Consider the following 15,533-nt stretch of genomic DNA (forward strand, 5'->3'; position numbering starts at 1 on the left):
CTTGTCTCTGTGTCTGTCTGTCTCTGTGTCTGTGTCTGTCTGTCTCTGTTTGTGTCTGTCTGTCTCTGTTTGTGTCTGTCTCTGTGTCTGCTTGTCTCTGTGTCTGCTTGTCTCTGTGTCTGTGTCTGTCTGTCTCTGTTTGTGTCTGTCTGTCTCTGTTTGTGTCTGTGTGTCTCTGTGTCTGTCTGTCTCTGTGTCTGTTTCTGTCTGTCTCTGTGTCTGTTTGTCTCTGTGTCTGTTTGTATCTGTGTCTGTTTGTATCTGTGTCTGTTTGTCCCTGTGTAGATCACTGATGATGAGGAGGATAGTGATGATGATGAAGATGTATGTCTCTTACCACGTTCAGTGCCTCCATGGGCCACATCAACTCCATTGGCTCTCTGGACCGAGCATCAAAGGTTGTGGGGTCGTCGGGGGTCGCCATGGCGGAGATGGCCATGTCGTGTCGTAGCATGGCAACGCTCAGCCGCCTGGCGCCATACGGAGGGGAGGCTCCGCCCCCTTATGAACTGTCACTCTCTGTAGAGGAGGTGGTGAGTGATGGATGCATGGATCAGTTGGTTAATTGGTTGATTGATTGGTTGGTTGATTGGGTGATTGGTTGGTTGATTGGTTGGTTGATTTGTTGGTTTGATGGTTGGTTGGTTGGTTGGTTGGTTGGTTGGTTGGTTGGTTGGTTGGTTGGTTGACTGGTTGGTTGATTGATTGATTGGTTGGTGATTGATTGGTTGATTGGTTGGTTGGTTTGACTGTCCAGGTGCGTGATCTGGAGGAGAGGCTGGTGGAGAAGGAACTCGAGCTGAAACAGATGAGGAGGAACCTGGATGAGAGTGAAGGAGCCATCGTGCAGGTGATGAGTAGACCTGCTTGTGTGTGTGTGTGTGTGTGTGTGTGTGTGTGTGTGTGTGTGTGTGTGTGTGTGTGTGTGTGTGTGTGTGTGTGTGTGTGTGTGTGTGTGTGTGAGTGGGCATGTAGGTGTGCATCTATAACTCTCTCTTTCTTATTCTCCCTCCCTCCCTCTTCTCTGTAGGTGTTTGAAGGTAAACAGCGTCTGTGGGAGAAGGAGTTGGAGGAGTTGAAGCATCTGTACACCGCCAAGCTGCGTCAGGTTTCCCAGCATGCCCACCATTCAGAGCGTGCACTGCAGCTGCAGCTGTACAAGGCCCAGCAGGAGACGAACAGACTGCAGGAGGAACTGGATGCTCTGACAGGGGGGAGACAGAGAGAGGGTCAGGGGAGTCTGAAGGAAACCAGCCCTACTCTGGAGGAGACTCAGTGGCAGGTGAGAAGTTTGGAGGATGGAGTGGGTAAGGTGAGGGGTAGGAAGATGGAGTGGGGAAGATGAGGGGGTAGGAGGATGGAGTGGGGAAGATGAGGGGGTAGGAGGATGGAGTGGGGAAGGTGAGGGGGTAGGAGGATGGAGTGGGGAAGATGAGGAGGTAGGAGGATGGAGTGGGGAAGATGAGGGGGTAGGAGGATGGAGTGGGGAAGGTGAGGGGTAGGAGGATGGAGTGGGGAAGATGAGGGGGTAGGAGGATGGAGTGGAGAAGATGAGGGGGTAGTAGGATAAAGTGGGGAGGATGAGGGGTAGGAGGATGGAGTGGGGAAGGTGAGGGGGTAGGAGGATGGAGTGGGGAAGATGAGGCGGTAGGAGGATGGGGTGGGGAAGATGAGGGGGTAGGAGGATGGAGTGGGGAAGATGAGGGGGTAGGAGGATGGAGTGGGGGAGATGAGGGGGTAGGAGGATGGAGTGGGGAAGATGAGGGGGTAGGAGGATGGAGTGGGGAAGATGAGGGGGTAGGAGGATGGAGTGGGGAAGATGAGGGGTAGGAGGATGGAGTGGGGAAGGTGAGGGGTAGGAGGATGGAGTGGGGAAGGTGAGGGGGTAGGAGGATGGAGTGGGGAAGATGAGGGGGTAGGAGGATGGAGTGGGGAAGATGAGGGGGTAGGAGGATGGAGTGGGGAATATGAGGAGGTAGGAGGATGGAGTGGGGAAGATGAGGGGGTAGGAGGATGGAGTGGGGAAGATGAGGGGGTAGGAGGATGGAGTGGGGATGATGAGGGGGTAGGAGGATGGAGTGGGGAAGGTGAGGGGGTAGGAGGATGGAGTGGGGAAGATGAGGGGGTAGGAGGATGGAGTGGGAAAGATGAGGGGGTAGGAGGATGGAGTGGGGAATATGAGGGGGTAGGAGGATGGAGTGGGGAAGGTGAGGGGGTAGGAGGATGGAGTGGGGAAGATGAGGGGGTAGGAGGATGGAGTGGGGAAGGTGAGGGGGTAGGAGGATGGAGTGGGGAAGGTGAGGGGGTAGGAGGATGGAGTGGGGAAGATGAGGCAGTAGGAGGATGGAGTGGGGAAGGTGAGGGGGTAGGAGGATGGAGTGGGGAAGATGAGGCGGTAGGAGGATGGGATGGGGAAGGTGAGGGGGTAGGAGGATGGAGTGGGGAAGATGAGGGGGTAGGAGGATGGAGTGGGGAAGGTGAGGGGGTAGGAGGATGGAGTGGGGAAGATGAGGCGGTATTAGGATGGGGTGGGGAAGATGAGGGGGTAGGAGGATGGAGTGGGGAAGATGAGGGGGTAGGAGGATGGAGTGGGGAAGGTGAGGGGGTAGGAGGATGGAGTGGGGAAGGTGAGGGGGTAGGAGGATGGAGTGGGGAAGATGAGGCGGTATTAGGATGGAGTGGGGAAGGTGAGCGGTAGGAGGATGAAGTGGGGAAGGTGAGGGGTAGGAGGATGGAGTGGGGAAGATGAGGGGGTAGGAGGATGGAGTGGGGAAGGTGAGGGGGTAGGAGGATGGAGTGGGGAAGATGAGGGGTAGGAGGATGGAGTGGGGAAGATGAGGCGGTATTAGGATGGAGTGGGGAAGGTGAGGGGGTAGGAGGATGAAGTGGGGAAGGTGAGGGGTAGGAGGATGGAGTGGGGAAGATGAGGGGGTAGGAGGATGGAGTGGGGAAGATGAGGGGGTAGGAGGATGGAGTGGGAAAGATGAGGGATAGGAGGATGGAGTGGGGAAGGTGAGGGGGTAGGAGGATGGAGTGGGGAAGGTGAGGGGGTAGGAGGATGGAGTGGGGAAGATGAGGGGGTAGGAGGATGGAGTGGGGAAGGTGAGGGGGTAGGAGGATGGAGTGGGGAAGATGAGGGGGTAGGAGGATGGAGTGGGGAAGATGAGGGGGTAGGAGGATGGAGTGGGGAAGATGAGGGGGTAGGAGGATGGAGTGGGGAAGATGAGGGGGTAGGAGGATGGAGTGGGGAAGATGAGGGGGTAGGAGGATGGAGTGGGGAAGGTGAGGGGTAGGAGGATGGAGTGGGAAAGATGAGGGATAGGAGGATGGAGTGGGGAAGATGAGGGGGTAGGAGGATGGAGTGGAGAAGATGAGGCGGTAGGAGGATGGAGTGGGGAAGGTGAGGGGGTAGGAGGATGGAGTGGGGAAGATGAGGGGGTAGGAGGATGGAGTGGGGAAGATGAGGGGGTAGGAGGATGGAGTGGGGAAGGTGAGGGGTAGGAGGATGGAGTGGGGAAGATGAGGGGGTAGGAGGATGGAGTGGAGAAGATGAGGGGGTAGTAGGATAAAGTGGGGAGGATGAGGGGTAGGAGGATGGAGTGGGGAAGGTGAGGGGGTAGGAGGATGGAGTGGGGAAGATGAGGCGGTAGGAGGATGGGGTGGGGAAGATGAGGGGGTAGGAGGATGGAGTGGGGAAGATGAGGGGGTAGGAGGATGGAGTGGGGAAGATGAGGGGGTAGGAGGATGGAGTGGGGAAGATGAGGGGGTAGGAGGATGGAGTGGGGAAGATGAGGGGGTAGGAGGATGGAGTGGGGAAGATGAGGGGTAGGAGGATGGAGTGGGGAAGGTGAGGGGTAGGAGGATGGAGTGGGGAAGGTGAGGGGGTAGGAGGATGGAGTGGGGAAGATGAGGGGGTAGGAGGATGGAGTGGGGAAGATGAGGGGGTAGGAGGATGGAGTGGGGAAGGTGAGGGGGTAGGAGGATGGAGTGGGGAAGGTGAGGGGGTAGGAGGATGGAGTGGGGAAGATGAGGCAGTAGGAGGATGGAGTGGGGAAGGTGAGGGGGTAGGAGGATGGAGTGGGGAAGATGAGGCGGTAGGAGGATGGGATGGGGAAGGTGAGGGGGTAGGAGGATGGAGTGGGGAAGATGAGGGGGTAGGAGGATGGAGTGGGGAAGGTGAGGGGGTAGGAGGATGGAGTGGGGAAGATGAGGCGGTATTAGGATGGGGTGGGGAAGATGAGGGGGTAGGAGGATGGAGTGGGGAAGATGAGGGGGTAGGAGGATGGAGTGGGGAAGGTGAGGGGGTAGGAGGATGGAGTGGGGAAGGTGAGGGGGTAGGAGGATGGAGTGGGGAAGATGAGGCGGTATTAGGATGGAGTGGGGAAGGTGAGCGGTAGGAGGATGAAGTGGGGAAGGTGAGGGGTAGGAGGATGGAGTGGGGAAGATGAGGGGGTAGGAGGATGGAGTGGGGAAGGTGAGGGGGTAGGAGGATGGAGTGGGGAAGATGAGGGGTAGGAGGATGGAGTGGGGAAGATGAGGCGGTATTAGGATGGAGTGGGGAAGGTGAGGGGGTAGGAGGATGAAGTGGGGAAGGTGAGGGGTAGGAGGATGGAGTGGGGAAGATGAGGGGGTAGGAGGATGGAGTGGGGAAGATGAGGGGGTAGGAGGATGGAGTGGGAAAGATGAGGGATAGGAGGATGGAGTGGGGAAGGTGAGGGGGTAGGAGGATGGAGTGGGGAAGGTGAGGGGGTAGGAGGATGGAGTGGGGAAGATGAGGGGGTAGGAGGATGGAGTGGGGAAGGTGAGGGGGTAGGAGGATGGAGTGGGGAAGATGAGGGGGTAGGAGGATGGAGTGGGGAAGATGAGGGGGTAGGAGGATGGAGTGGGGAAGATGAGGGGGTAGGAGGATGGAGTGGGGAAGATGAGGGGGTAGGAGGATGGAGTGGGGAAGATGAGGGGGTAGGAGGATGGAGTGGGGAAGGTGAGGGGTAGGAGGATGGAGTGGGAAAGATGAGGGATAGGAGGATGGAGTGGGGAAGATGAGGGGGTAGGAGGATGGAGTGGAGAAGATGAGGCGGTAGGAGGATGGAGTGGGGAAGGTGAGGGGTAGGAGGATGGAGTGGGGAAAGTGAGGGGTAGGAGGATGGAGTGGGGAAGATGAGGGGGTAGGAGGATGGAGTGGGGAAGATGAGGGGGTAGGAGGATGGAGTGGGGAAGATGAGGGGTAGGAGGATGGAGTGGGGAAGGTGAGGGGTAGGAGGATGGAGTGCGGAAGGTGAGGGGGTAGGAGGATGGAGTGGGGAAGATGAGGGGTAGGAGGATGGAGTGGGGAAGGTGAGGGGGTAGGAGGATGGAGTGGGGAAGATGAGGGGTAGGAGGATGGAGTGGGGAAGATGAGGGGGTAGGAGGATAGAGTGGGGAAGGTGAGGGGGTAGGAGGATGGAGTGGGGAAGGTGAGGGGGTAGGAGGATGGAGTGGGGAAGATGAGGCGGTAGGAGGATGGGGTGAGGAAGGTGAGGGAGTAGGAGGATGGAGTGGGGAAGGTGAGGCGGTAGGAGGATGGAGTGGGGAAGGTGAGGGGGTAGGAGGATGGAGTGGGGAAGATGAGGGGGTAGGAGGATGGAGTGGGGAAGGTGAGGGGTAGGAGGATGGAGTGGGGAAGATGAGGGGGTAGGAGGATGGAGTGGAGAAGATGAGGGGGTAGTAGGATAAAGTGGGGAGGATGAGGGGTAGGAGGATGGAGTGGGGAAGGTGAGGGGGTAGGAGGATGGAGTGGGGAAGATGAGGCGGTAGGAGGATGGGGTGGGGAAGATGAGGGGGTAGGAGGATGGAGTGGGGAAGATGAGGGGGTAGGAGGATGGAGTGGGGAAGATGAGGGGGTAGGAGGATGGAGTGGGGAAGATGAGGGGGTAGGAGGATGGAGTGGGGAAGATGAGGGGGTAGGAGGATGGAGTGGGGAAGATGAGGGGTAGGAGGATGGAGTGGGGAAGGTGAGGGGTAGGAGGATGGAGTGGGGAAGGTGAGGGGGTAGGAGGATGGAGTGGGGAAGATGAGGGGGTAGGAGGATGGAGTGGGGAAGATGAGGGGGTAGGAGGATGGAGTGGGGAATATGAGGAGGTAGGAGGATGGAGTGGGGAAGATGAGGGGGTAGGAGGATGGAGTGGGGAAGATGAGGGGGTAGGAGGATGGAGTGGGGATGATGAGGGGGTAGGAGGATGGAGTGGGGAAGGTGAGGGGGTAGGAGGATGGAGTGGGGAAAATGAGGGGGTAGGAGGATGGAGTGGGAAAGATGAGGGGGTAGGAGGATGGAGTGGGGAATATGAGGGGGTAGGAGGATGGAGTGGGGAAGGTGAGGGGGTAGGAGGATGGAGTGGGGAAGATGAGGGGGTAGGAGGATGGAGTGGGGAAGGTGAGGGGGTAGGAGGATGGAGTGGGGAAGGTGAGGGGGTAGGAGGATGGAGTGGGGAAGATGAGGCGGTAGGAGGATGGGGTGGGGAAGGTGAGGGGGTAGGAGGATGGAGTGGGGAAGATGAGGGGGTAGGAGGATGGAGTGGGGAAGGTGAGGGGGTAGGAGGATGGAGTGGGGAAGATGAGGCGGTATTAGGATGGGGTGGGGAAGATGAGGGGGTAGGAGGATGGAGTGGGGAAGATGAGGGGGTAGGAGGATGGAGTGGGGAAGGTGAGGGGGTAGGAGGATGGAGTGGGGAAGGTGAGGGGGTAGGAGGATGGAGTGGGGAAGATGAGGCGGTATTAGGATGGAGTGGGGAAGGTGAGCGGTAGGAGGATGAAGTGGGGAAGGTGAGGGGTAGGAGGATGGAGTGGGGAAGATGAGGGGGTAGGAGGATGGAGTGGGGAAGGTGAGGGGGTAGGAGGATGGAGTGGGGAAGATGAGGGGTAGGAGGATGGAGTGGGGAAGATGAGGCGGTATTAGGATGGAGTGGGGAAGGTGAGGGGGTAGGAGGATGAAGTGGGGAAGGTGAGGGGTAGGAGGATGGAGTGGGGAAGATGAGGGGGTAGGAGGATGGAGTGGGGAAGATGAGGGGGTAGGAGGATGGAGTGGGAAAGATGAGGGATAGGAGGATGGAGTGGGGAAGGTGAGGGGGTAGGAGGATGGAGTGGGGAAGGTGAGGGGGTAGGAGGATGGAGTGGGGAAGATGAGGGGGTAGGAGGATGGAGTGGGGAAGGTGAGGGGGTAGGAGGATGGAGTGGGGAAGATGAGGGGGTAGGAGGATGGAGTGGGGAAGATGAGGGGGTAGGAGGATGGAGTGGGAAAGATGAGGGGTAGGAGGATGGAGTGGGGATGATGAGGGGGTAGGAGGATGGAGTGGGGAAGATGAGGGGGTAGGAGGATGGAGTGGGGAAGATGAGGGGGTAGGAGGATGGAGTGGGGAAGATGAGGGGGTAGGAGGATGGAGTGGGGAAGGTGAGGGGTAGGAGGATGGAGTGGGAAAGATGAGGGATAGGAGGATGGAGTGGGGAAGATGAGGGGGTAGGAGGATGGAGTGGAGAAGATGAGGCGGTAGGAGGATGGAGTGGGGAAGGTGAGGGGTAGGAGGATGGAGTGGGGAAAGTGAGGGGTAGGAGGATGGAGTGGGGAAGATGAGGGGGTAGAAGGATGGAGTGGGGAAGATGAGGGGGTAGGAGGATGGAGTGGGGAAGATGAGGGGTAGGAGGATGGAGTGGGGAAGGTGAGGGGTAGGAGGATGGAGTGGGGAAGGTGAGGGGGTAGAAGGATGGAGTGGGGAAGATGAGGGGTAGGAGGATGGAGTGGGGAAGGTGAGGGGGTAGGAGGATGGAGTGGGGAAGATGAGGGGTAGGAGGATGGAGTGGGGAAGATGAGGGGGTAGGAGGATAGAGTGGGGAAGGTGAGGGGGTAGGAGGATGGAGTGGGGAAGGTGGGGGGGTAGGAGGATGGAGTGGGGAAGATGAGGCGGTAGGAGGATGGGGTGAGGAAGGTGAGGGAGTAGGAGGATGGAGTGGGGAAGGTGAGGCGGTAGGAGGATGGAGTGGGGAAAGTGAGGGGGTAGGAGGATGGAGTGGGGAATGTGAGGGGGTAGGAGGATGGAGTGGGGAAGATGAGGGGGTAGGAGGATGGAGTGGGGAAGGTGAGGGGGTAGGAGGATGGAGTGGGGAAGATGAGGGGGTAGGAGGAGGGAGTGGGGAAGATGAGGGGTAGGAGGATGGAGTGGGGAAGGTGAGGGGGTAGGAGGATGGAGTGGGGAAGATGAGTGGGTAGGAGGAGGGAGTGGGGAAGATGAGGGGTAGGAGGATGGAGTGGGGAAGGTGAGGGGGTAGGAGGATGGAGTGGGGAAGATGAGGGGTAGGAGGATGAAGTGGGGAAGATGAGGCGGTAGGAGGATGGAGTGGGGAAGGTGAGGGGGTAGGAGGATGGAGTCGGGAAGATGAGGGGGTAGGAGGAGGGAGTGGGGAAGATGAGAGGTAGGAGGATGGAGTGGGGAAGGTGAGGGGTAGGAGGATGGAGTGAGGAAGGTGAGGGAGTAGGAGGATGGAGAGAGGTGGGTCCATGAACTAAGAAGACGGAGGACAGGCATAGAGAGAGGAGGATTTGACTGAGGGATGCTGGTGAAGAGCAGGGTTTATTTATCATCCTCTGTCACCACCCCTCCCTCTTTACCTTTCAGGTGTGTCAGAAGTCGGGTGAGATCTCGTTGTTGAAGCAGCGGCTGCGTGACTCCCAGGCGGAGGTGACCAGCAAGCTGTCAGAGCTGTTCCAGCTGAACACCCAGCTGAGAGAGACAAGAGGAGAGCTGCAGAGCCGTGATGGACAGATAGACACTCTGCAGACAGCCCTACACGGTGCGCAACCACGACGACAGGGGAAAGAGGGAGCGGAGGAGAGTGGGACACTAGGGTCTCGAGGTTCAGGAGGGGCATCAGGTATAGATATTTGTTTATTTAACCTTTATTTAACCAGGAAAGGCCCATTGTGACCCATAGTCTCTTTTTCAACTGGAGACCTGGCCAAGAAGGCAGCAACAATCAATACATTACAGAATTAAAACATACAACAACATGATCCAGTCTTAAAAAAAGCATTTACACTCCTCTGTAACAATCTCCCATCAATATTTTAAATGCATTCAGTGGCACTAACATATCTAGATGAAGCATGGATTGTAGACTATTCCATGCCTCTGGTGCACAACAAGAGAAGGCAGTCTTGCCTAATACTGTGAATATCCTGGGGACTATAAGTAGCAACCACCTAGCAGATTGGGTATGGTAACTGCTGGTGGTGAAGGAGACCAGACTACAGAGGTAAAGAGGGAGTTTACCCAAAAGGGCTTTGTAGATGAACACACAGAGGAGGCTGCATGATAAACAGAGTCCAGTCTCTGTAAGACGGAGGAGGCTGCATGATAAACAGAGTCCAGTCTCTGTAAGACGGAGGAGGTTGCATGATAAACAGAGTCCAGTCTCTGTAAGAAGGAGGAGGCTGCATGATAAAAAGAGTCCAGTCTCTGTAAGACAGAGGAGGCTGCATGATAAACAGAGTCCAGTCTCTGTAAGACAGAGGAGGCTGTATGATAAACAGAGTCCAGTCTCTGTAAGACGGAGGAGGCTGCATGATAAACAGAGTCCAGTCTCTGTAAGACGGAGGAGGCTGCATGATAAACAGAGTCCAGTCTCTGTAAGACGGAGGAGGCTGCATGATAAACAGAGTCCAGTCTCTGTAAGACAGAGGAGGCTGCATGATAAACAGAGTCCAGTCTCTGTAAGACGGAGGAGGCTGCATGATAAACAGAGTCCAGTCTCTGTAAGAAGGAGGAGGCTGCATGATAAAAAGAGTCCAGTCTCTGTAAGACAGAGGAGGCTGCATGATAAACAGAGTCCAGTCTCTGTAAGACAGAGGAGGCTGTATGATAAACAGAGTCCAGTCTCTGTAAGACGGAGGAGGCTGCATGATAAACAGAGTCCAGTCTCTGTAAGACGGAGGAGGCTGCATGATAAACAGAGTCCAGTCTCTGTAAGACGGAGGAGGCTGCATGATAAACAGAGTCCAGTCTCTGTAAGACAGAGGAGGCTGCATGATAAACAGAGTCCAGTCTCTGTAAGACGGAGGAGGCTGCATGATAAACAGAGTCCAGTCTCTGTAAGACAGAGGAGGCTGCATGATAAACAGAGTCCAGTCTCTGTAAGACAGAGGAGGCTACATGATAAACAGAGTCCAGTCTCTGTAAGACAGAGGAGGTTGCATGATAAACAGAGTCCAGTCTCTGTAAGACGGAGGAGGCTGCATGATAAAAAGAGTCCAGTCTCTGTAAGACGGAGGAGGCTGCATGATAAACAGAGTCCAGTCTCTGTAAGACGGAGGAGGTTACATGATAAACAGATTCCAGTCTCTGTAAGACGGAGGAGGTTGCATGATAAACAGAGTCCAGTCTCTGTAAGACGGAGGAGGCTGCATGATAAACAGAGTCCAGTCTCTGTAAGACGGAGGAGGCTGCATGATAAAAAGAGTCCAGTCTCTGTAAGACAGAGGAGGCTGCATGATAAACAGAGTCCAGTCTCTGTAAGACAGAGGAGGCTACATGATAAACAGAGTCCAGTCCCTGTAAGACAGAGGAGGCTACATGATAAACAGAGTCCAGTCTCTGTAAGACGGAGGAGGCTGCATGATAAACAGAGTCCAGTCTCTGTAAGACAGAGGAGGCTGCATGATAAACAGAGTCCAGTCTCTAACACGGAAAAGGCTGCATGCATATACAACAAGTCACCATAATCAATGACAGAGAGAAAAGTGGCCTGAACAAGCTTATTTCTACCATAAGCGGGAAGCAAGTCTTATTACAAAAATAAAAACCCAACTTCAATGTGTGGTTCTCTGTAGCTCAATCACTACAGCATGGCGCTTGCACTGCCAGAGTTGTAGGTTCGATTCCTGGGGCCACCCATACGTTAATGTATGCAGCATGACTGTTAGTCTCTTTGGATTAAAGCGTCTGTTAAATGGCATATGTTATGTTTGATTGTTATATATTTGTGAGACTAATGTTACTGTGTTGGCTAATAAGCTAATTGGTGATCATCAAAATGTCTGTCTCTCTATCTATCTCTCTGCCCCCCTCTCTCTTTATCTCCAGGCTCTACAGAGGAGCGCCTGCGAGCAGAGCTGTTGTTAGAGCGTCGTCAGAGCGAGGCCCAGGCTACGGCCTTCGAGCAGGAGAGACAGACGTGGCAGACAGAGAAGGAGAAAGTGATCTGCTACCAGAGAGAGCTGCAGGCCAGTTACCTGGACATGTACCACCACAACCAACTACTGGAGACAGAACTATACCTGCTCAGAGGAGGAGGAACGCTGGAGAGGGAACTGCAAGATGTGAGGGGAGGAAGAGGAGGAGGAGGAGAGATGGGAGACTACAGTAATGAGTCACTGGAAAGGGAAGTGCAGGAGGTGAGGAGAGGAAGAGGAGGAGGAGAGAGAGGAAGAGGAGAGGAAGACAGTAAACCTCCCCCTGGTCTTCCCTGGATAGAGAGGATAGAGTCATCTGAGATTTGACTGAGTGGACACTAGAGGGGGGGGCCCATTCCAAACCAAACACTCGCCCCCTCTTCCTATCTCCTTGATGAAGACTCAGGCTTCTTACAGACTTGAAAAGACAGGAGGGCCCCAATCCAAACCAAATCCTCACCCTTCATGTCCTTGTGGAGGTCCCAGTTCCAATTCCAAAACAACTCTGCACTCCTACACTCCTAGACCTGTATGAACTAGACTGAATAGTGTGCATGTATAATCAGCAATACAATGATACACCCTCTCTGGTACTGTTTATTGGAGGTTCCACTTCCTGTTTCAATCCTGCAATCAATGATAACTTCCTGTTTCAGTCCACATATCAATGACAGCGTATTAGAGTCGAGAACACAGTACATTCCCTCAAGCACGACCCTGACCAAACCTCACTTTAGAGGGCTGCTTGAATGTACAAATCATAATGATAATAATAATAATAATAACCTATTTGTAATTGTTACTTCATCTAATTTAGTTCTGTGTGTATATAATCAACCAGTGTGTTCCTCACAGCCGTTCTGTGGGCTAGTTGAAGTTCAGACACTGACTGGGGTAAAGTAAGGGTAGGCTGTGTCTCAAATAGCACCCTGTACCCTGTATAGTACACTACTTTTGACCAGGGTCCTGTACCAGTAGTGCACTATATATGGAATAGGGTGCCATTTCAGATGCATCCTAGGACGTTGTTCAAAAGGATCTAAAGGGATTTAGGATTTGTCCCAGTGTGGTGAAGTGAGGTGTGGCGAGGTGAAGTGTGGTGTGGTGTGGTGAAGTGAGGTAAGGTGTGGTGAAGTGAAGTGAGGTGAGGTGTGGTGAGATGTGATGAAGTGAGGTGTGGTGAGGTGAGGTGAGGTGTGATGAAGTGAGGTGTGGTGAGATGTGGTGTGATGAAGTGAGGTGAGGTGTGATGAAGTGAGATGAGGTGTGATGAAGTGAGGTGTGATGAAGTGAGGTGAGGTGTGATGAAGTGAGGTGAGGTGTGATGAAGTGAGGTGTGGTGAGATGTGGTGTGATGAAGTGAGGTGAGGTGTGATGAAGTGAGGTGTGGTGAGATGTGGTGTGATGAGGTGAGGTGTGATGAAGTGAGGTGTGGTGTGATGAAGTGAGGTAAGGTGAGGTGAGGTGTGATGAAGTGAGATGTGGTGAAGTGAGGTGAGGTGTGATGAAGTGAGGTGTGGTGAGGTGTGGTGTGATGTGATGAAGTGAGTTGAGGTGAGGTGTGGTGAGATGTGATGAAGTAAGATGAGGTGAGGTGAGATGAAGTGAGGTGTGTTGTGAGGTGTGGTGAGGTGAGGTGAAGTGTGGTGAGGTACGGTCATTACATCTCTGTAATAATCCAGGCTGTATCACACCCGGCCGGGATTGGGAGTCCCATAGGACGGCGCACAATTGTCTCAGCGTCGTCCGGCTTTGGACTGGGTAGGGCCGGCATTGTAAATAAGAATTTATCCTTAACTGACGTGCCTAGTTAAATAAAAGTTAAATAACATAGAATAATAATACGTCTGTGGTGTGTACAGTAGGCCTAATGTAAATGACATGAAAAGTTCTCTTCATTCAGGGAGCGTCCAGGGAGCTGGGCTCAGAGAGGAGACAGCTGTACCACTGAGTTAAGTAGGATTACTAGACCATCACACGCCAGTACATGGATGCTATTGCTCTGCCATTAACTAGGAGAATTTTAGTTATGAGGATGACAAGTTCCTTTTTGGGGGGTAAAATGACCCTTTAAGAAAACTAATACTGTAACAATACTGTAAATAAATGTATATTTATTTTCATGTGAATCTATTTTCTGCCCCCAAATTACTATTTTGGAATGTGTATATAGTTGTAATTTGGATATACTAATGCTGCAGAAGCCTGTACTGTTTGAGTAAAGGACACTTTGAATGAATAGCCGAATACAGCCGAATATTAAAGCTCTCTGCATCCCATTGGACTAATTACTGATCATTCACTTGTACCTGTCGTTGCTGTCGGAGGAAAACCTCATCTCCTCAACAGAAACATTTCATTAAATGGACATATTTTCCCATTAACAAACATACAATTACAAAACTTGAGAAGCTGTTTTGAATACATTTTCTTGGTCCTAGAGTCATTAAAATATTCAAAGACTACATTGAGAGAAGTTACTGCTTTCAATACAGTCAAAAGTTTGGACACACCTACTCATTTAAGGGTTTTTCTTAATTTTTTACTATTTTCTATGTTGTAGAATAATAGTGAAGACATCAAAACTATGAAATAGCACATATGGAATCATGTAGTAACCAAAAAAGTGTTAAACAAATCAAAATATATTTTAGATTCTTCAAATAGCCACCCTTTGGTTGAGAGAATGTCAAGAGTGTGCAAAGCTGTCATCAAGGCAAAGGGTGGCTATTTGAAGAATCTCAAATATATTTTGATTTGTTTAACACTTTTTGCTTACTACATGATTCCATATGTGTTGTTTCATAGTGTTGATGTCTTCACTATTATTCTACCTTCTGGTCTTCTAGGCAGAGTTCCTCTGTCCAGGGGCTGTGTTCTTTTTCCCATCTTAAACTTTTCTTTTTATTGGCCAATCTGAGATTTGTCTTTTTCTTTGCAACTAGAAGGCCAGCATCCCGGAGTCGCCACTTCACTGTTGACATTGAGACTTGTGTTTTGCAGGTACTATTTAATGACGCTGCCAGTTGAGGACTTGTAAGGCATCTGTTTCTCAAACTAGACACACTAATGTACTTGTCCTTTTGCTCAGTTGTGCACCGGGGCCTCCCACTCCTCTTTCTATACTGGTTAGCGCCAGTTTGTGCTATTCTGTGAAGGGAGTAGTACACAGCCTTGTACGAGATCTTCAGTTTCTTGGCAATTTCTTGCATGAAATAGCCTTAATTTCTCAGAACAAGAATAGACTGACGAGTTTCAGAAGAAAGTGCTTTGTTTCTGGCCATTTTGAGCCTGTAATCGAACCCACAAATGCTGATGCTCCAGATACTCAACTAGTCTAAAGAAGGACAGTTTTATTTATTTACAGTTTTCAGCTGTGCTAACATAATTGCAAAATGGTTTTCTAATGATCAATTAGCCTTTTAAAATGATAAACTTGGATTAGCTAACACAACATGCCATTGGAACACAGGAGTGATGGTTGCTGATAATGGGCCTCTGTACGCCTATGTAGATATTCCATATAAAATCTGCCGTTTCCAGCTACAATAGTCACTTACAATATTAACAATTCCTACACTATTTCGGATCAATTTGATGTTATTTTAATGGACAGAAAATTTGCTTTTCTTTTTAAAAATAAGGACATTTCTAAGTGACCCCAAACTTTTGAACAGTAGTGTAGTAGTGTAGTGTATATACACATTATATAGATGTTGCTTCTGCATTTATATAATAAACATTTATCAAGTGGTGTGATGGCAATTTTCTTTACGTTAGAAATACCAACAAAAGCACAGTCTATACAACTTGTAGTAACCCACTGGTATGCTATACTACGCTATACTGTAATGTAATGTGCTATACTATACTACACTGAGCCCTGTAACATACACCAACCCTAGAGTCGTGTACTACATTTAGCTCAGTCTTGGTTACCTTTCCCCCATCCTCCTGGGACTTTAAATACCTATCGGTTGTGTGCAGGACTGGACCACTCCTTTCCTGCTCTTCTCCTTCTCAAACCCCATTGGAGGAGAAGGTCATTTACATTACATTTACATTTAAGTCATTTAGCAGACGCTCTTATCCAGAGCGACTTACAAATTGGTGCATTCACCTTATGATATCCAGTGGAACAACCACTTTACAATAGTGCATCTAAATCTTTTAAGGGGGGGCGGGGGGGGAGGGTTAGAAGGATTACTTTATCCTATCCTAGGTATTCCTTAAAGAGGTGGGGTTTCAGGTGTCTCCGGAAGGTGGTGATTGACTCCGCTGACCTGGCGTCGTGAGGGAGTTTGTTCCACCATTGGGGTGCCAGAGCAGCGAACAGTAT

General features: G+C 52.1%; 1 protein-coding gene across 3 annotated transcripts in view; it reads left to right on the top strand.

Moving 5' to 3' along the window:
• LOC129827395 (NEDD4-binding protein 3-A-like) overlaps positions 1 to 13,492 on the top strand; it is an 89,653-nt gene extending 76,161 nt beyond the window's left edge. For 2 of the 3 annotated variants that reach the window (XM_055888190.1, XM_055888189.1), the window contains 5 exons: positions 347 to 533; positions 758 to 850; positions 1,031 to 1,282; positions 8,643 to 8,898; positions 11,106 to 13,492. In XM_055888190.1, the coding sequence (XP_055744165.1) occupies positions 347 to 533; positions 758 to 850; positions 1,031 to 1,282; positions 8,643 to 8,898; positions 11,106 to 11,521 (1,204 nt within the window). In that variant the 3' untranslated portion in view covers positions 11,522 to 13,492. The remainder of the gene's footprint in view (positions 1 to 346; positions 534 to 757; positions 851 to 1,030; positions 1,283 to 8,642; positions 8,899 to 11,105) is intronic. The other variant, XR_008755118.1, reaches the window with a different exon arrangement.
• Positions 13,493 to 15,533: the final 2,041 nt, after the last annotated feature.

This window comes from Salvelinus fontinalis, chromosome 29 (assembly GCF_029448725.1).
Source record: "Salvelinus fontinalis isolate EN_2023a chromosome 29, ASM2944872v1, whole genome shotgun sequence".
Classification (NCBI taxonomy): Eukaryota; Metazoa; Chordata; class Actinopteri; order Salmoniformes; family Salmonidae; genus Salvelinus; species Salvelinus fontinalis.